Here is a 21,637-nt window from a genome sequence, read left to right as displayed (position 1 = left end):
ACAAATGGAGGGGCAGACAGATGGATGGATATCAAAACAGGTGATTGGAATTTTTTTTTTTTCACCTTTATAAAATAATGCCAAAACATTTTCCAGTCTCCTGTTTTGATATTAAAGAAAATATTTTCCAGTGTTTTTCAACTCTTACACGTACCTCACACAAATCTGGAATATACTGGAACATGATTTTAACCCTATTTACGTACACACAAAGACAAACAGACAGACAAGCAGAAAAATAGACACATAGGGAATATTATTCAAATTATTTACATTTGACAGATATTTATCCTTACCTTGTTTGTTGTTAATATTTCAGTTGATATACCCTCCAGCCTTCATCAGGTGTCTTGGGGAAATTTCGAACCTGGGTTCTCATTCCTAAAGTATTTTACAATGTTGTTGTTATTATTATTATTATTATTATTACTATTCTCTACATTTACCTTAGGAATGAGAACCCAGGTTCGAAATTTCCCCAAGACACCTGATGAAGGCTGGAGGATACATCAGCTGAAACGTTGTATTAACAACGAACAAGATGAGGACAAATATCTGTCAAATGTAAATAATTCCTCATCTCTTAAATATAGAACATAGGGAACATGTTACTCAGACACATCATGAAGTGTTAGTAGTAGTAGTAGTAGTAGTTTTTGTTGTTGCTGCTAATGTTTCACCACAGTCACCTATGACTGAGCTAACCTAAGATGAAAGGCAATCCAACCTTGGCCATCATATTTTATTTGATGACAGTGTGACATGAAGAATATTTGGCTGCAATTTCTAGTAGTTCAAGATTCCCTCAATTACAAATGTTATATAAATCAGCAGTGACTTTATTGAATTTTTATAACCCTATATATATATATATATATATATACATACGCACACACACACACACGGTATTACAGTAAATGGTGGCACAATGTGCCATAACAATTTAATCTAATTTTGTTAACATGCTCCACAGATGATAGATTGTTTTTCATGTTTTTCTGGGCAGGATTCTAAAATATTTCAAAATATAAAATTTTTGTTATAAAAAGAGAGGGAGAAAAAAAAATTCGTTTTAATATAAAGCCAAAAAAAAAAAAAATTTGGTCCCAATTTTTTGCCGTATTTACCAAAGCTGAAATATTAAATTATTCTTTAAAAAAATATAGAAATCTTGAAAAAATAAAAGGAAAATTATAATTATAATAATAAATAAATAAAAATTTGAAAAAGTGAAAAAATTAAAAATAAAAATATTCGTTGTTATTCATGAACATTTCCAAACGACAATAGCAATATTTCCTCCAAAGAACATGTACAATAAATTCTTTACTTCATGTGTTATCTCAAAGCCATAACCCTCACCAACCACAGCATGCCAAGAAGCACCAAATTTCTTGTCCATCGTTTCTTTAATCATTTTAGCAGCAGTCTGCAAAAAAAAAAAAAAAAGAGAGAAAAGAGGGACTCAGTGAAGGGGAGACAACTGTAAGTATTCTTTTCTACTTTAAGGCACAAGGCCCAAAATTTTGGGGGAGGGTGCCAGTCGATTAAATCGACCTCAGTACACAACTGGTAGTTAATTTATCGAGCCCGAAAGTATGAAAGTCAAAGACGAACTCAGAATATAGCGACAGGCGAAATACCACTAAGCATTCCATCCAGTGGGTATACATGTTCATAATATATACACAATCTTATCTTTAGAGTATATATCATCATCATCATTGTTTTAACATCCAATTTTGCAGGCTTGCATAAATCAGACAGAGTTTATTGTGGCAGATTTTCTACAGCTGGATGTCCTTCCTGTTGCCAACCCTTTGTTTGTTTCTTATCAAGGTAAAATTTCCCCCCCCCTCCACCACACGGCCAGACATGTTTTAAGAGAATATCAGAAATGAATGACATTGCTTGTAAGATGGTGACAACCATTTACATTTATCTAGTAATTGTCAAGACAAGGAGACACACACTTATCCGTATGTATGTTCTGTTCTCTTTTAAATTATTTAAATTCTTCCTCCTCCGAGTAAGGAACTGTTGTTTCTTTTCTTTTTTTTTCTACCAAAGATACAAAGCTTCATCGTTGGAATGTATACGAAAAGAGCAATGTCACATGTTAAACTCGAGGAAAGTCTTCCAGAGTTTTACTGTTCCATTTACAGATTGGATTTGAAATGCGTGAGTTAGTTTCTTTTTCTGAATATTCCAGCTTATACAGATGCCAGTTGTGTGTATGTGTGTGGAGAGGGAGAGAGAGATTTTCTTGAATGCTTAGGTGGATCCTTAGTAGACAGTTTTTGTTCGTTAAGAGTAAATACACACACTACAAATGGAGTTGATAGCATAAATGTATTTTATACATCAGTTTAACGTCCACTTTACCATTCTTGCATGGATCATGCAGGAATTCGTTGAGGCAGGTTTTTCTGCTGCGGATTGTCCTTCCTTCCTATCGTTTCAACCGCCATCTGCTTCTACGCAAGATAACATACTCTCACTTTTCATGGCTGGGCATGTTTTCCACGGAAGACTAGAAATAACGGGCACCGCTTGTATGACAGATATGCTCGTTTATAACTATTGCATGATGTCACGAAAAGGAGACACACAAACTTAAACACACATACATTCACGTACACACACACACACTCTACCTTGAGTGTATGTGTGTTCCATAACTGCAGAGAATTTAAATGACACGTTCTGGAATGTAACTTAGAATTCTTCATTTTGTTTAAAATTCAATTTCTCTCTATAAATTTTGAATAAAAATAGCTTAGAGCAACACCAAGCTTATGTTCTTATACAAAAATAAATTCAATCATATGTTCTGCTCTATATTATTTATCATATTTTATCTTAATCCCCAAAATTTCTTTTTCCGTTGTTCTTTTATGCAAAATGGAACATGGGAGGTAACTCTTACCATAAGTAAAAATTAAAGTCTTTTGCATGAGAAAATTTCGAGGTGAGAATTTGATAAGATTTTAAGCATAATTTCTTGTTCTAAAAAATCCTGAAATATGAGAATATAAAAGAAATGATTAAAATTGTCGAAGATTTTCAGGGGCCGAATTTTGGTTGTTGATGACCAACGCAAAACAAATACGAGGGACGTTCAATAAGTAATGCCCCTGACCCACTTGAAGTTGTTTGATCTAGCTGAAATTTTGCATGTGCAATTATTTATATCTCTATAGATTAAGTGGCTAATTACAGCTCTGAAATAATTGTGGTTTCTGATTTACAGGTGTTTGAACTGAGTCAAGTGTGAAATGGAGCCTGTTGAGTGTCGAGCAGTGATCCGGTTTTTGTATTTGAAAGGACACACACCACGGGAGACTTTTGATGAAATGAAAGTAACTTATGGTAATGATGCCCCATCATATGACCTTGTAAAACGCTGGCATCGTGAATTCAAACATGGTCAGAACTCTGTTGAAACAGCTCCCAGATCTGGTTGTCCCCCTTCTGCAATTGATGAGGCATCTGTCTGTCGAGTTGAGGCTGCCATTTTGGAAGATCGACGCACAACTATTCGCCAAATAGCCCATGAGGTCAAGATTAGTACCGGGTCTGTGGAAACTATCATTCATGACCATTTGCATATGCAAGAGGTGTCTGCCAGATGGATTCCCAGGTTGCTCACACCTTTCCAGAAGCAAGAACGTGTCGAGTGCTCAAGGATGAATTTGGAGATGTGCCAAGAAGATGAGTCAAGATTTTTAAAAAGACTAATTACACAGGATGAAACCTGGGTCCATCTCTATGATCCAGAGACCAAAGCCCAGTCAATGCAGTGGAAGCACCATGACTCACCTCCTCCAAAGAAGGCAAGGGTGCAGCCCTCCGCTGGCAAGGTCATGCTCAAGGGTGCCACAATTACAGAAGCTTATTATGCTTCACTTTTGAGGAAATTAAGAGAAGCTATCAAAATCAAGAGGCGGAGCAAGATCAGCAAAGGCATCCTCCTCCTGCAGGACAACGCTCCCGTCCACAACTCGCGTGTCGCCAGATCAGAAGCACAGGCGTGCGGCTATGAACTCCTCCCCCATCCCCCCTACTCTCCTGACCTTGCACCCTCTGATTTTCACCTCTTCCCAGCCATGAAGTTGATTTTGAAAGGAAAGCGTTTCCCAGATGATGCAGCCTTGATTTCTGAAGTCATGTCGTGGTTGGAGAACCAAGCTGGGGTCTTCTACAAAAACGGTCTCCAGAACTACATCAAACGATGGGAATAATGCGTAACTCTGGGTGGTTCCTATGTAGAAAAAGACTAATAACTGTGCCAAGTTTCGTTGCTCTACTGCTATGGGAAGTGGGTCAGGGGCATTACTTATTGAACGCCCCTTGTAGTTAAAAAGAAAAAGAAAAAAAACCTCCCTCACTAAACTCATTCTAAACTGTAATCGGGATATATTCGAAATTTCAAGGGTTTCTGTAGTAAATTTCTCTTATTTATCTTTCACCAGATCAGGAAAAGTGACAGCATTAAACCAATCATGACAGCATTATCTGATAACCCACACAAAGAATATAAGTATTTTTAATCTTTTTTCTTTTTTTTTTATCTTTAATTATATGACTGCAGTAAATTAATCATTCACCTATCAATATATATATTCAATAAGGCAGCGAGCTGGCAGAATTGTTAGCATGTCGCGTGAAATGCTTAGCGGTATTTCATCTGCCGCTACGTTCTGAGTTCAAATTCAAATATAATCAACTTAATCCGTTCGTCTGTCCTTGTTTGTCCTCTCTGTGTTTAGCCCCTTGTGGGTAGTAAAGAAATAGGTATTTCGTCTGTCTTTACGTTCTGAGTTCAAGTTCCGCCTAGGTTGACTTTGCCTTTTATCCTTTTGGGGTCGATTAAATAAGTACCAGTTACGCACCAGGGTCAATGCAATCGACAAGGAGACACACAAGCTGTCCTTGTGGCAAAAATTTTAAATCATTTAAGATGGCGAGCTGGCAGAAATGTTAGTACGCGGGGCAAAATGTTTAGTGGTATTTCGTCTGTCTTCATGTTCTGAGGTCAACTTTGCCTTTCATCCTTTCGGGGTCGATAAATTAAGTACCAGTTGCGTACTAGGATCGAACTAAATCGATTGGCTCCCTTCCCAAAAATTTCAGGCCTTGTGCCTAGAGTAGAAAAGAATATATATATTCAATATGTGTGTGTGTGTTCAATTCCTAGACCAGGTGGTGTGTTGTGTTCTTGAGCAAAACACTTCATCTCATGTTGCTATGTGATCACTTTGACACCTGACACGTGGCACACTGTGCACCTGGTCAGACAACATCGACTTTGTGGAAGAAGCGAGCTAATGTACAGCACATACACTTGATCACTTGAAACAAATCATTTGTGCAGATCGTTCGGCAAAAGATGAATGCTCATATGTCATCTTCGACAGGAGAGTCCACCATGTATATACATACATATATATATATATATAAATATTTGTCAAGTAAAACCAATATTGTAGCTCGGGCCAGTGCCCCTGGCTAGCTCCCATGCCAATGGGCATGCAAAAGCACCAACTGATTGTGACTGATGCCAGTACCCCCAGACTGGCTCCTGTTCCAATGGCACATAAAAAGCACCCACTACACTCTCGGAGTGGTTGGCATTATTAGGAAGGACATCCAGCTGTAGAAACATTGCCAGATCAGATTGTAGTCTGGTGAGGCCTCCTGGCTTGCCAGACCCCAGTCAAACCGTCCAACTCATGCCTGCATGGAAAACGAGTGTTAAACGATGATGATGATGATGATGATTATATATATATATATAATTTGTTGCAGTGAGGCTAAAATAGGGAACATCGACGTATCATTTGTAAAAACAAGAAATGTCAACATACTTTAGTTTGGATGATGCAAAGAGAAAAAAACACCTACCACCCAGCTGCACCTTCCCCTTCCAGATACTGCCCTCTTAGTGGTGGCAGCTTTTCCCTGGTCGGTCATTTCTGTCCTGAAAGATCACATTACAAACTTACTGGTGCTGGTGGCATGGAAAGAACATCCACTCCACTTTCTAAAGTGCTTGGCATTTTGGAAAGGCATCCAGCCATAGGAAACCCTGCCAAAGATGACACCGGAGCACAACGTGGCCCCATAACTCATTGGTTTCCAGTCAAGCTGTCCAACACATGCTAGCATAGAAATAAAACAGACATTAATTGATGGTGATAATGATGATGATGGGAATATGACAAAGAGAGAGAGAGAGAGATGATGATGATGAGAAAGAGTGAAAGGGAGGAAGAAGTGGGGGGAAGCCATACTTCATTGTTATTGGAGAACTTCTCACAGGCCGTAACACAAAGCTCCATCGTTTCAGTCTTCATCTCGTCCATCATGTCTGAATGCTGCAATGAAAAAAAAAAAACCATCAACCAATTTTCATTAATCTTCAGCCCCAAAACTCCCATTTTCCACCATCTTTCTATTTGCATCTCTGAACTAATTTTGTGATGAATTAACACATAAACAAAAGAGATCGATAGAAGTACCAGGCTTTAAAACAAAAGTGCTGGAATCCATTCATTCGGTTCAAAATTCTTCAAGGTAGTGCTTGTTTGTTGGTTTGTTTGTTTGTTGAGCGAAGCGGTCTTCGTGGGAGAAGTCTGAAACGTAGTCTTTTGCTATTCATAAGACCTGCAGAAGAGAAAGCAGGTCAACTCCCGACACCGAGCATCGACGGATGGATGAATGTGCATCCAGGCTCAGTGGTTGCGTAGGAAGTTGGGGATAAGAAACAGGAAGAAAGAGTGAGAGAAAGTTGGAGTGAAAGAGTACAGCAGGGGTCGCCACCACCCCCTGCCGGAGCCTCGTTGAGCGTTAGGTGTTTTAGCTCAATAAACACACACAACGCCCGGTCTGGGAATCGAAACCGCGATCCTCTGATCGCGAGTCCGCTGCCCTAACCACTTGACACCCAGGTCACATTCCTAGCGCCCCCATACCCAACTAACCATCACAAACATAGACCTCTTTCTGAAGCAAATTCAAACCAACTGTATTTCACAAATAAAACTTAACCTAATGAACCCATTATTTTGTTGTTTTCACATGAATCGCAACCCCATTATCACCCACTTTTTACAATAATCGCCACCCCATTATCACCCACTTCTTACATGAATCACCACCCCATTATCGCTCCACTTTTTATATGAATCGCTACCCCATTATCACCCCACTTTTTACATGAATCGCCACCCCATTATCACCCTACTTTTTATATGAATCGCTACTCCATTATCACCCCACATTTTACATGAATCACCACCGTATTATCACCCCACTTTTTACATGAATCGCTACCCCATTATCACCCTACTTTTTATATGAATCGATACACCATTATTGCCCCACTTTTCTTCAACGCCCCCTTGGAATTTTCTGCTGACTCCTGGATGGGGGCAACACCACACACTTTGGGAACCACTGGTTTAGGTCAAAGATTCTCAACCAGAGTCCACATGACCCTTGGGTGGGGGCCACATAAAATTTTGTTGTTATAATTTATGACCAGTAAACCGTTTATACTTCTACAATACACAAAACATTTTAACAACTTTTTTTATACAATTCCTAATCCTGTTGTGACTTGGACTGATGCTTCTCTGTCTGTTAATGTTTTTATGTTCATTAACTCCTCCTAGACTGTTGGTGCAAGGACAACGAAACTCAAACCAGCAACTTCCCTAATCCCAGGGAATACCCTAAAGGGGTCTATATTTTTAAGCACCAGCTAATTAGGGTCCCACTGATTCCCTTACTTTTACTGCATTGTAAACTAAATACATTGAAACTCTGACGTCTGGCAGCTGACTTGGCAGACACCCATAAAATTATTAACCATCTTACAAACAATAACTTTGAGCACCTTTCCAAACTCCACCCATCTAACACCCATGGACATGTTTACAAAGTCAGAAAACAGCACAGCTCCCATGGGTTTCGGAAACATTTTTTCATGCTAAGAGTTGCTGAAGCATGCAACAAACTGCCAGCATCAGTTGTTAGTTGTCGGAGCACTGCATCCTTCAAAACTTCCATGCTTCCTGAGATTCGCCAACACTACACCTGATTTTCTCCCCTCCATACACACGCAAGCATGTATCTGACTCATACACTGTTCACTTTCCAGATATTTGTACATTACTGCATATACTTTATACACACTTTTGACAAGTTGTGGTGCAACTGAGCACTATACAATAATTTCATTATTATATTATTATTATTCTATGTTTGACTTTTGCTTTATATTTGTAGAAGTTGGCTCCAAGTCTCACCCAGAGACCTCAAGAGACAACAGGTTGGAAGTTCATGTTGTTGTTATGCCTAGTGTGCCATATATTTGTTTTTTGTTTGTTTTTTTTTTTTGTGTTGTACAAAAAAAAAACAAAAAAAGAACAACAATTATGTTTGTTTTAAACACTGAGATTACATAGAAAGTATTTTGCATAGGATATGAGCAGTTCCCATGAGCACTCTCTTTTGAATTTCTGCCATTTTTGGGTTTCCTGGTATCTGAGTTGGGTAGCAATCAGCCCCTTTTGCTATCATTCCCAGGGCACCTATGACAACAGGTATTTCCCAGGGCACCTATGACAACAGGTATTTCCCAGGGCACCTATGACAACAGGTATTGTTTTAGTTTTCAGGTTCCACATTTTGCTGATTTCTATTTCAAGATCTTTATATTTGCTCAGTTTTTGGTAGGTCTTGACAGATATTATTATTATTATTATACATGGCATTGGCGACCAAATCGGAGCAATGACAATGGATTTCATACCATGAACTACCAGGAAGTATTGTAAGGAGGTTCAATTTCTGAAGGGCCGCTTAAATGGGGCCCCACTAACCCCGCCCCACTATTTTTATTGCATTTACCTTGCTCCTACGCCTATTGATTAAACTATGATCAACATCAGTGTTTAGCACATTTGCAGAAATAAGTTTGGCCATTCTAAATACCTTCACGTACATTCAAATCATGATAAAGAGTTATAACAGGTGTGTTTCAGGTGTGCTAGAGTGGATATTTATATTTTGTAGTTAATGAAACTTATGTCTAGTAATATTTAATTATAAAAATATCTTTTATCTTTTCCTTGTTTCAGTCATTAGACCACGGCCATGCTGGAGCACAGCCTTGAAGGAATTTTTAGTCAAATGAATCAAACCCAGTACTTAATTTTTTGTTAAACCTGGGACTTATTCTATCAGTTTCTTTCACTGAACTGCTAAGTTATGGGAACATAAACACACCAACACTGATTGTCAAGCAATACTGAGAGATAGACACACACACACATACAGATATATATACATATATATGTATGTATGTGTGTATGTATGTATGTATATCGAATTAGAAAATAGAGATCTCTTTGTTTTCTAACTTGATAAAAATGTTTGATATCTTACGATATATTATATAATACATTCATTGAAGAATTATCTCTTCAAAATTTAATATATATTAAACCAGTGTATCTTGGATAAATATCTCTATTAGAGGTTGGAATATCTGCATTGTGACTATATATATGTGACTGCGTGTGTACCGTTGGCAATTTTTTTTCCTCTGTCTTCCCTTCTCTGGATCTTTCCTTCTCCTATGTTTCCGGCGAAGAGCTCCGCTCGAAACGTTAAACCCTCCTTCTTCTCTGAGCATCCAATAATACTATATTTGTTCCACGCCCTCACGTTGTTGTGTTTTCTCTTTGTGTTTTCATGTTTGGATTAACTTTATATATATATATATATATATATATATATATATAAATTTAAAACAAGGGTGAGAAATTAGATATTAATTTAATTAACATCGATTTCACACCAGTGATCTAGCATATAAAAAAACTGAAGGTTCAGTAAAATTTGCTTTTTCTTTTGTCTTGCTCGATTACATTTTGGTTGTTTTGCTAAATTTTTCTTGAGGACATTTCTTAGTGGTAAGACCATAGCAGACTTACTTCTAGCATAAGGGTGTCCACATAGTGGTTTTCCCCTAATATATATATATATGGTAGATGAAAGAAGGAAGATGAAATATCCGAGAATTTTTATTATTAATCTTGACAATTGTTTTGACACATCTAGCATTGACCCCCTCAAGAGTGGAACACTCAACTGGTTCAGGAGAGTCTGGCAGTGTAAATGTGTCTCTTCAGATGATAAATAGATGTAACTCGTTAAAATAACAGTTCTGCAATGTATCTTCTCATTTGATACTAGATGTGTCAAAACAATTGTCGTGATTAATAAAAACTCTCATATCTTCCATCTCCCGTTTTTCCTTTACCATATACATAATGAACACTATGAAAGTGACCATGCTTTACCAGTAAGTTACATACATAGGTTGGACGATTTGACTGGGGTCAAATTTCATGGAAAATTTTCCAGGAAGTTAGGAAATCCTTGGAACTTTCCACTAAATCCGCGGAGCTTTCCAGGAAGTTTTCTACCAATATTCCAGGAAGTTGGGACATCCTTGGAACTTTCCAGGAAATTAGAAGATCATTGGGGCTTTCCATGAAATCCTCGGAACTTTCCAGGAAGTTTTCGACCAATTTTCCAGGAAGTTAGATAATCCTCAGAAATTTCCAGGAAGTTTTCGGCCAATTTTCCAGAAAGTTAGATAATCCTTGGAACTTTCCAGGAAGTTTTCTACCAATTTTCCAGGAAGTTATAAAATCCTCGAAACTTTCCAGGAAGTTCCCTACAAATTTTTTAGGAAGTAATGATAGTACTGCAGCCATTCTGGAGCACCGCCTTAATGTATTTTCAATTAGGTTTTATTGTTGCTTCTTGACTGGAAGGTGGTCTATGATTGAGTTTTCTAGCAGATGTTCTCCTCTGAATGCATCATCCTTGAATAGTTGACTTATAAGGCATCGTTAAGAGTTCATCTAATGAGTTTTGGGAGGGTTTTTTTTTATGTTTCAGTAGAAGTCTCTTTTATACTTCTTTTAATTTAGATAGGTAGTTGAACAGTTGAGGGAACTCTAAATGTCAGATTGTTACAATAGAGTATTTTAGCCCATGATTTTGAAGGTAGTATATTTGCAAGCTTAGAGTATATAAATGTTTGTGCATTAAAACTCTATCCAATGCCGAAGTTTGGAGCATGTCCCTCCACAGTTCTATATTTTAGAGATGAGGAATTATATACATTATTTACATTCGATGGATATTTGTCCTCATCTTGTTTGTTGTTAACACAACGTTTCGACTGATATACCCTCCAGCCTTCTTCAGGTGTCTTGGGGAAATTTCGAACCTGTGTTCTCATTCCTAATGTATTTTTCGATATTATTGTTGTTGTTGTTGTTAGTGTTCAGGTTACTGCTTGGAATTATAACAGATGATTCAATTATCAGTCTTGTCAAACGCCTTAACAATATCAAGGTTTTAACAATCAATGATCTTTCCCCTTAAGAGATTATTAGAGGTAGTGTTATGATGCTGTAAGAATTGTGACAGGCAACTTCATTCAGTCCGAAACCTATACCGAGTGTCATCTAAGTTGTTTTCCTCCAGGTATGTTATTACTTTTTGTCTTCGGACAAGGCATTGGATAACTTTAGACGTGTAAGACGTGAGGGAAACAGGTCTGTAATTTTTAGCTTCAGCACTGCTACCTCCTTTGTACCTATATAGATTTATCATAGCTTCTTTCAATAGTCTCGGGAATATGGTGGTATCTGGCGACTTTTGAAATAGTACCTTTAATGATTTCATGAGGTGGTTTTTGCACGTTTTTTAGCAATATAACTGGAATACTATTTGGTACAGATGCTGAGTTTGGATCTAAATCATTAATAGCCACAAGTATATCAACTTCCATGATATTAATTTTAAGTTGTGTCTCTGCACTTGAGTTGTGGGATCAAAGAATTCACTTGGATTATGCACGGGGCTGTGATACGGATTATGCATGGGGCTGCGATACGGACAGAGAATGCGGCCTTCTGCCTGTTGAAACGAAAGTGTCGGGGATAGAGTGTGTGATCATGCCCATGAAGACCACTATCCAGCGCAGGGGTGAAAATCACCGCAAATGGTAGGTTTACATGTCCGTTGAAGATGTTGAAAGTTGGATGAGATTTCCCTGCATCCTCCGTCGTTTGAGTGAAGGCAATGCCAGCCGTTGGATATGTTCCTCTTATGCAAGCTTAGACAAGCCCGCCCCCATTCGGGTGGCCAAGTGCTGAACCCGTTCCAGGTGCTGACTGTCTTTCTGGAGATATGGGTTTGAGGTATGCATGCAATATTCGAGGATGGGTCGAACTAAAGTGACGTATACAGGCCAAAAGACGTCCATTGAAAGGTTCGCAAAGGATCGGTGGATGAGGAAAAGCTTCCTTCTGGCTTTGCTCGCCGCCTCAATACCCTGCCGTGGTAGTTTGAAAGTAGTATTGATCATTATGCCGAGATCCTTTTCTTCAGTGACCATCTTAAGATGTTGATGTTTGTGGCCAATAGTCAAGGGTGAGTTTGGAGGTGAACCTTTTGGCAAATGGCTGCATTTTGAGGCATTCAAGTTCAGATTCCATTCTTCCGCCCAATTCCAAGCTCTGTTCAGCGACTATTGGAGTATGTCGTATTGATTCCTAGGTGAGACAAGTTTGACGTTGTCTGCAAATAGGAGAACTCTTCCATCAAGAAAATCTGGCAGGTCGTTGATATAGAGAAGGAAAAGTATTGGCCCCAGCACCGACCCCTGGGGAACGCCGCTGCATGCATTTGTCTCCGCGACAAGATCTCCATTTATCTGCACCCAAAAGGTTCGATAGCTCAAGAAGGAAGAAATCTACAAAGTCACCAATGGATGAATCTTGAATGCTCGAAGTTTGCGCAAGAGAAGTCAGTGATTAATGGAGTCAAACGCCTTTGCCAAGTCCAAAAATACCACGCCCACCAAGTCTTTTTCATCCATGGTCCCTGTAATCCATTCTTCAAGAAGGAGAAGATTTGTTAGGCAAGATCTTCAGGGTAGAAATCCATGCTGTGAGTCGGATATTTCTTTGTACCATATACAGATAATTGTATAATGCTTTGGTTGGAAATAGCTGTGGGAATGACCTGAACATTGTGAATAAAAACAAAGTCGAGTATGTTATTTTCCCCTAATTGGATGGGTAATGATTTGTTGTATGCGAAAGTCTTTTGTTGTATCGAGAAAAGGGTTCATATCCCTCCACTTCAGTTGCTTAGTTCCAGGCTGGATATAATCCTCGGACCAGCTAAGATTAGTAAAATTAAAGACCCCTGTTAAAAGTATATTAGCTTGTGTGCTGGCCTCAGCTAGGGTTAGACTTATGAGCAAAAAATAGCACCTCTGAAGTGATATATATATATATATATATATATATATATATATATATATACCACAAAATTAGAGAATGGAGAAACATACTTAAATCAATAAAACATATTGATTTAAGTATGTTTCTCCATTCTCTAATTTTGTAGTATTAATTTACGGTAATATTATTACCTTTACCCATATAATACAATAGATGAACTGATTGTTTGGCAATTTTTAACATCTATGTATTAGTCTTGTTGGGTACCTATCTAGCAGTATATTGGATATATATTATCCCATGGTGGGTTGAATTTTTCAACCCCTATCTCATTTTATAACCTATATATATATACCTATATCTATATCTATATCTATCTATATATATATATAAACAAACACAGACATATAACATATATATAGGTGCACATGACAATGTATGTATGTAACGTAAATAAACATGCGCACATGTCAGTGTGCATGTATGTGTTTATATATATACATACATACTATATATGTGTGTGCGTACACATACACACACACACACGCACATAGCTTTTAATATAATTTCCTTTTTATATAAATTAGTCTGAAATTGTCTAATACATTTCTTTGCAAATTAGGTAATTTCGGGGTTGGTCTGCAATCATTTATAGTTAAATGCTTCCTTTCAAAATATTTTTTTTTATTAAGCTGGACTAGTATTTTGAATGAGCAATAAGTATCAGAGCATTTAACAATGAGCATTAAATATCAAAGATAAAAATAAAACATTTTATTCCCTTGTCAAATTTTGGACCTAACAACCTAAATGAGAAAACCCCATATGACTGAAAGAATCTTTAAAGGGCTTTTATTTTTAGGCTGAGGTCAAACAGTCGAATCCATTCAACCATGTCGTCAGTCTTTAGCAACATCAACTACAAAGAACTTGAGAGAGGACAAGAACCTTCACACATTTTCAGCATTGCAAGATTTTGGAGTTAGTTTTGTCAGAATAGAGCTGTCTTCAAGAATCCAATTAATGCTATGTATTGAAGAGTAACTGGTCATGTTGTTGTTCTTGTTGTTTGCTGCTACTGTTGTTGTTGTCACACACTTTTTATTTTGATGCTACTTGGCTTCAGAAGTTGGTTAGTCATAAATTTCCTTGGGAATTTATATACATATATATACACATATATTCATTCATTTGTACATACAGGCGCAGGAGTGGCTGTGTGGTAAGTAGCTTGCTTACCAACCACATGGTTCCAGGTTCAGTCCTACTGCACGGCATCTTGGGCAAGTGTCTTCTGCTATAGCCCCGGGCCGACAAATGCCTTGTGAGTGGATTTGGTAGACGGAAACTGAAAGAAGCCTGTCGTATATATCTATATATGTATGTGTGTGTATATGTTTGTGTGTCTGTGTTTGTCCCCCTAGCATTGCTTGACAACCGATGCTGGTGTATTTATGTCACCGTCACTTAGCGGTTCGGCAAAAGAGACTGATAGAATAAGTACTGGGCTTACAAAGAATAAGTCCCAGGGTCGATCTGCTCGACTAAAGGCTGTGCTCCAGCATGGCCGCAGTCAAATGACTGAAACAAGTAAAAGAGAGAAAAAAGAGAAAGAGATACATTCACACATCAATACAACACACATACATACATAAAACAATATGATAAAATATGAGAGAAATACAAAAAAAAGCCATGCTGGAATTAAGTCGTTTGGCAGATGTTTGTAAAAGAGATGAGTTGTCTGATTCTGGATACATAATATAGAGAAATGATGAGAGATGATGGATGATGAAGTACTGCGATGTGGAAGTATGGGTCACAGATAGCAGGGGTCAGAGTAAGAAGATTTTAGAGTGAGGTAAGTAGATGAGAATTTAAACAGATAGGGTCTTTATTGACACAGGGCCAAATTTCATTAAAAGAGCCAGGTCAGTGAGGGAGTCTCTATGAAGTCATTGTGCCTGCTAGAAATAGTAACCAAATCATATCCCGCAACAGTAGTAGAAAACTTAGAACAGTTGTGACATGCTGTGGCTTTTGGGTGACACGTGATGGACTTTGAAAAATAAAAATAAATAAGTCTCACTGCACTATCATATCTTTATATGTATCTACCTGATATTAAAATACCTGAGGACATGTAAATGAGACTCCAACATACAGTAGTTCCCAAGAATAACCAGTCTTAAATTCTTCTATTATGGCCTGGAAGACAATCATGAGTAGCAGATGACTCAGAACCAAACCCTGGTGAACTCCTACCTATACACTAAATTAATAATTCAGTTCTATATTTAAGAGGTGAGGAATTATGTACATTATTTACAATTGACAGATATTTGTCCTCATCTTGTTTGTTGTTAACACAACTTTACAGCTGATATACCCTCCAGCCTTCATCAGGTGTCTTGGGGAAATTTCAAACCTGGGTTCTCATTCCTAAGGTATTTTTCGATGTTATTGTTGTTGTTATTGTTATCATTATTATTATTATTATTATTATTATTATTATTATTATTCAGGTCACTGCTTGGAATCGAACTTGGAATCTTGGGCTTAGTAGCCCACACTCTCAACCCACTACGCCACAGGCATATGGTGTAGTGGTTAAGAGTGCAGGGTACTAACCCCAAGATTCCGAGTTTGATTCCAGGCAGTAACCTGAATAATAATATTAACATCGAAAAATACCTTAGGAATGAGAACCCAGGTTCAAAATTTCCCCAAGACACCTGATGAAGGCTGGAGGGTACATCAGCCGAAACATTGTGTTAACAACAGACAAGATGGAAAGCGGACGTTAAACGATGATGATGATCTCTAAACTTCTGAGTGTTTAGAGGGTTTTTGAGTTTCCATATCTTCCTTTCCCAGACTGGTTTGTTTCCCAGAGTCCTTCTAGCACTTATTCTGAAGTCACTAACTGCTAACCTATATTAGGTCATACATACTTTGCCTAGGAAAGACTTGTACTTACAAGCACCTGTCTATTCCATCTTCTGGTGAGAATATAGACCATCTGACTTATGTGTCCATCAAACTGACAAGTGATCTGGTATCTGACTGGTTTCCTGAAGTTAGTGCTACACATCCTCAAATAATTTACATCTCAGAATTCTGGCAAAATTTTTCCCTGAAGATGGAGGCTGGTGGAATCAAGTTACAAGTATTATTTTGGACCACCAAGCTCCCAGAAATAGTTGTTGGACTTGTAAAACTCCTACTCAACCCCTTTAATTCCTGATATCATTTCCATTCTGTATAAGTTAGAACATTTTTTTATATGTATACATATATGTACATTTTTTTGTATCAAATGTATTTAATATTTTTTTTGTATATCAACTTGACTAACATGCTTATCTTTAGATTTACTCTTCTACAAGCTCAAGATCAAATCTTGAGCACTTCAAAGTATATTCTATACAGAGAATACCTGTCTCACCTCTATAAACTATATATATACATCATCTGAACATGCCAGGTTCGCCTGACTAGCTCCCATTCTGTGCTGGTGGCATATAAAAGGCACTATCTGAACGTGATGGATGCCAGTGCTCCCCGACTGACTCCTTTGCCGGTGGCACATAAAAAGCACCCACTACACTCTCGGAGTGGTTGGCATTAAGAAGGGTATCCATTTGTAGAAACTTTGCTAGATCGGATTGTGGCCCGGTGCAGCCGCTGGCTTTCCAGACCACAGTCAAACCATCCAACCATGCCAGCATGGAAAACGGACATTAAACGATGATGATGATGATGATGATGATATGTGCATGTGTGTGTGTGTGTATAGAGCTGTGCAAGCCATGTATAGGGATGCTGTAAGTCAGGTTGAAAGGCAAAGTCTACTCAGAATGTAAAGACAGATGAAATATTGAGAAGAGCATTGTTGCTGTGAATTTTCTTTCCTTACTGCTTTAATTTTATTTTATTCTTTTCTTTTATTCTCTTGCTTGTTTCAGTCATTTGACCAAAGAATAAGTCCTGTAGTCGATCTGTTCGACTGAAGTCGAATAATAATAATAAGAAGAAGAAGTCATGGAGTCGTTCTGTTCGACTGAAGTCGAACAGATCGACTCCAGGACTTATTCTTTGTAAGTCTAGTACTTATTCTTTGTAAGTCTAGTACTTATTCTATCGGTGTGTTTTGCTGAACTGCTAAGTTATGGGGATGTAAACACACCAACATCGGTTGTCAAGCGATGTTGGTGGGGGATACAGATACACACACACACACACATATACGACAGGCTTCTTTCAGTTTCCACCTCCCAATCCGCTCACAAGGCTTCGGTAAGCCCAAGGCTATAGTAGAAGACACTTGCTCAAGGAGCCACGCAGTGGGACTGAACCCAGAACCATGTGGTTGGTAAGCAAGCTACTTACAACACAGCCAGTCCTGCACCTATATATATATGACGGGCTTCTTTCAGTTTCCGTGTACCAAATCCACTCACAAGGCTTTGGTCTGCCTGACGCTATAGTAGAAGACACTTGCCCAAGTTGCCAAGCAGAGGGACTGAACCCAAAACCATGTGGTTGGTAAGCAAGCTACTTACCACACAGCCACTCCTGCACCTATTTGTTTACTTTTCTACTTTTATTTTTTCCTTTTTCTCTATCACATGATTCTGTAAATAAACAATTTAGTGTGGTTGTTTTAATGGCCTACCAATGTCTACAGTGCGTTTCTCTGCCCTAGGTGTCAGGCAGGCACTCAGCAAGAAATGGAAACAGAATTGAAACAAGATGCTAATGAAAATAATAATAATATTAATAATAATAAATTTTGGTACAAGACCGGCAGTCTTGAGGGAAGAGTGTAAATGGATGACAATAACAGCAGGGCTTGATTAGTACTTTATCTTAAGCCCTCATTGACTTTTTCTAAGTTCCATTTGGAAAGGAAAATGAGGGTTGAGAAGAAATTTGTGAAAAAGGGTTAGAGTGAATGGCCCTACTTTAAGTATGCCTCTGTAGAGTGGAGAACAACGGTTGGATGTGGGCTCGTGCTTTGGTGGTGAGGGTAATCCTGGATTTCTGGGGTTCCTTGATTGGCCCTAATTGGAAGTTCTTCTATATCAGAAGGACTAAATCAATCATGCTATCATATTTTCTGTATACCATGTATATTTTTTATCTCATTTCACCATCTATCCCTTTTCCTTCCCCTCATCTTTTATGCAAACTTCCACATAAATTGTAGACTGTCCTTGTGATGTCCTCCTCATCTATGCCCCACTGGCTAATAAAAGAAATCATCGTCATCATCATCATTATTATTATTACCTCTACCTTAGTGAAGGCAGAGGTATTGTTTTCAGTCGTGTTTGTTTGTTTGTGGACAAGATATCTCAAGAACCACAGGATGGATTCGGATGAAACTTTCAGGGATGTTTGACCTCATGACTGCTATGAACTAATTAGATTTTGGGATTAATCCGATGCTGCACAAGGATTCTGGATTATTTTTCCTGTTTTTTTACTTAATTTTTGAGAGCAGTCGAGTTTCTTTCAGATATTCTCATTTTAAAAATCATCCCTGACTAATCTTTGAGAGGACATTGGTGTTGCCTTGGTGGGGGTTTGTGCTCTCTAAGTGCTCTTATTATTATTATTAAAACAGCAAGCTGGCAAAATCGTTAACACTTTGAGCAAAAGGCTAAGTAGCATTTCTTCCTGCTCTTTACATTCTGAGATCAAATCCTGCTGAGGTCAACTTTGTCATTTGTCTTTCCAGGGCCGATACAAAAATGTACCAGTTGAACACTGGGGTTGATATAATCGACCACAGTGTTCAACTGGTACACTTCAAAATCTCAGGCCATGTGCCAAACTAGAAGTGATTATTATTATTATTATTATTATTATTATCTAGGAAAGGTTATATTTAGAATGGTCCTTTGCTTTTTGAGAACAAATCTTGTCAAAATCAATTTCGTTTCTTATTCTCCCAGGATCATGAAAATCTATACCAGTCATATACAAAGGAGCAGTTGTTCATTGCCTGTCCATCAAAATTTGTGTTCTTGTGTCAGATTTTTTTAAGGGTTAAATCTTTAATGAAATGATGTTGTTCCAACCAGGAATCGAAACCGGGAAGTGAGGTAAATTCGTCGAGTTTAGCATTTCAATATAACACACACTTCCACGTTAAAAGAGAGAAAAAAAAACTCGGGTCTTTAATATCCGAGTGTCGTCAGTCAAACGATTTTTTTAAAAAATTAAATTAAAACGTATTGATTCCTTACATAGACCCAAAGTTTCACATTTAGGATAAGGGAAAATGAGATTGTGTGACGTTCATGCATTTTAAAATGTAAATGAAACAGCTTTAAGCGGGTGGTGAGCGAACCCAGATCACTGATTTAACTTGCCGGTACGCTGAGTAACAACATTATAATTATAATTAATTAGGTATAAAGCTTTATAGCTAATTAGGCAGAACGTATAATGAAAAACATTAAAGTTCGGGAATCTAATCAGAGATTTATGAATGTAAATGGAATTAGATAAGAACGTTATCGTAATCAAAAATCTGCGACTTACTCGTATAAGTGGGTATGTGTGGGCAGCTCGTTTAGTCTCTGGTTCCTTCTTATCTTCTGTAGTTTCTGCCATGCTCTCTGCGAAGATCAAGGCGAGTCTGGAAACTTTTTTGCAGCGATCTTTTGCCCCCTTCTAGGATCTCTGAGTCGTTTATCGAAATGTCGGTCGATGTTTGTTTATTGATGTTAAGCCGGGCTGTTTGTGGTTAGTAACCAGATGCGAAGCCACTCCGAGGCTTTGTCACCGAGGTTGTTACGAAGCTTTATTTATCAGTAGATTAACACTATGTGGGCCTTCATTGAATTGTTGATTTAGTGGTGACGGCGGAGGATAGAAAAACAAAATAAATCCGTTACCGTAGGTGTCCGAATATAATATTAGTATGTGAGTGTATCACGTTTCGTATTGTCGACCGAGAATGAAGTGGGTAGGGGTGTAAGATACTTAATGAGGGTGGTGGAGGAAGAGACTACGATACCAAACCTCCAGTAGTAAATAACATCTAGTAATACAACCACCGGCCACTAAATATCACCGGTTTAAACATTACAGACACCATAAAAATATGTAAATTAATATCCAATTAGGCAGAGCACCTGCTCAAGAGTTAATGCCCTTTATTGAATGGGGCTGAGTCAGAACTTCCCTGGAGACGTAAACTACTGTCTGGATTCCTTTCCAAAACTCCAGTCTGTCTCCCTATGACTAATGCCGGAGGGGTGGGGTTGTGGTGATTTATACAACGATAGATGGGTACATTTGCTTCGGCAAATTGTTCGAGAGGTGACGGAAAATTTTGGAATTTTTTTCAAGGAAGGACAGCACCATCGAACGACGCAGGTTTCCAGCGAGTTGAGAACACTCCGAAGTTTATTTTGATTACATTATTGGAATTGTTTCAATTCCTTTATAGCATAAGTGTATACAAGACAAGCATCAACGATTCTTCACCCATTTCCACCCTCTCTCTAGCGTTAATTAACCATCCACGAATGATATATACATATACCCAATGCTGCTGTTTAAATCTCAACTGGAAATCCAGACTTCTGATATTTGATATCATTATAAATAGTATCACTCTGAGATAAGATTACGAAAGAAAAATAAAATATACCGTTTTTATATGTTTGTTTTTATTTATTTATTTATTTATTTATTTATTTATCAAGAGTGTTTGGTTTATGCTGAATGAAATCTTTTTTAATTAAACGAAACAGTTTATTGTCAGACAAATAAATGATGATGTCGTGATGTTGACCCGGAAACAAAATATTTTCAGGGGTCAACGTACAAATATTTTATAACAATTTTGGGGACAAATACCGTAACTCTCCTATTCAGTAAAATTTAAAAGGAAGGAAATGTGTCGGATATTAAAGTTCCTTATAGAATCTCCCTCCCTCTCTCTCTCTCTCTCTCTCTCTCCTCTCTCTCTCTCTCTCTAGACAGATAGATAGACAGATAGATAGACAGACAGACAGATATAGATAGACGGACACACACACAGATAGATAGAGAGAGAGAGAGAGACAGATAGATAGATAGATAGATAGATAGATAGATAGATAGCCAGACAGATAAATAGATAGACAGCCGAGCAGAGACGTGCACACATACGCGCTTGCACACACACACACAGAGGAACCATTTTGTAATTAGGGATTCTTGGGATTATCATATTATATAAATAATAATATTCCCACTCTGTTACCTAGTATATGGGCACCTATTTG

General features: G+C 37.9%; 1 protein-coding gene across 1 annotated transcript; it reads right to left on the bottom strand.

Annotated features, from left to right (window-relative positions):
* Window positions 1–492: 492 nt before the first annotated feature.
* Window positions 493–21,025, bottom strand: LOC115209879 (dynein light chain 4, axonemal-like). Its single transcript, XM_029778456.2, has 3 exons — window positions 19,902–21,025; window positions 6,297–6,380; window positions 493–1,429 (listed from the first exon to the last, which is right to left on the bottom strand). Exons 1-3 carry the CDS (start codon window positions 19,971–19,973, stop codon window positions 1,265–1,267), a joined length of 321 nt encoding a protein of 106 aa, XP_029634316.1. The 5' UTR covers window positions 19,974–21,025; the 3' UTR covers window positions 493–1,264.
* Between the last annotated feature and the right edge of the window lie 612 nt (window positions 21,026–21,637).

The sequence above is a fragment of the Octopus sinensis genome, linkage group LG3, assembly GCF_006345805.1.
Source record: "Octopus sinensis linkage group LG3, ASM634580v1, whole genome shotgun sequence".
Taxonomy (NCBI): Eukaryota; Metazoa; Mollusca; class Cephalopoda; order Octopoda; family Octopodidae; genus Octopus; species Octopus sinensis.
Note: the sequence above shows the minus strand (reverse complement) of the source record. Positions and strands in the feature narration are given on the sequence as shown.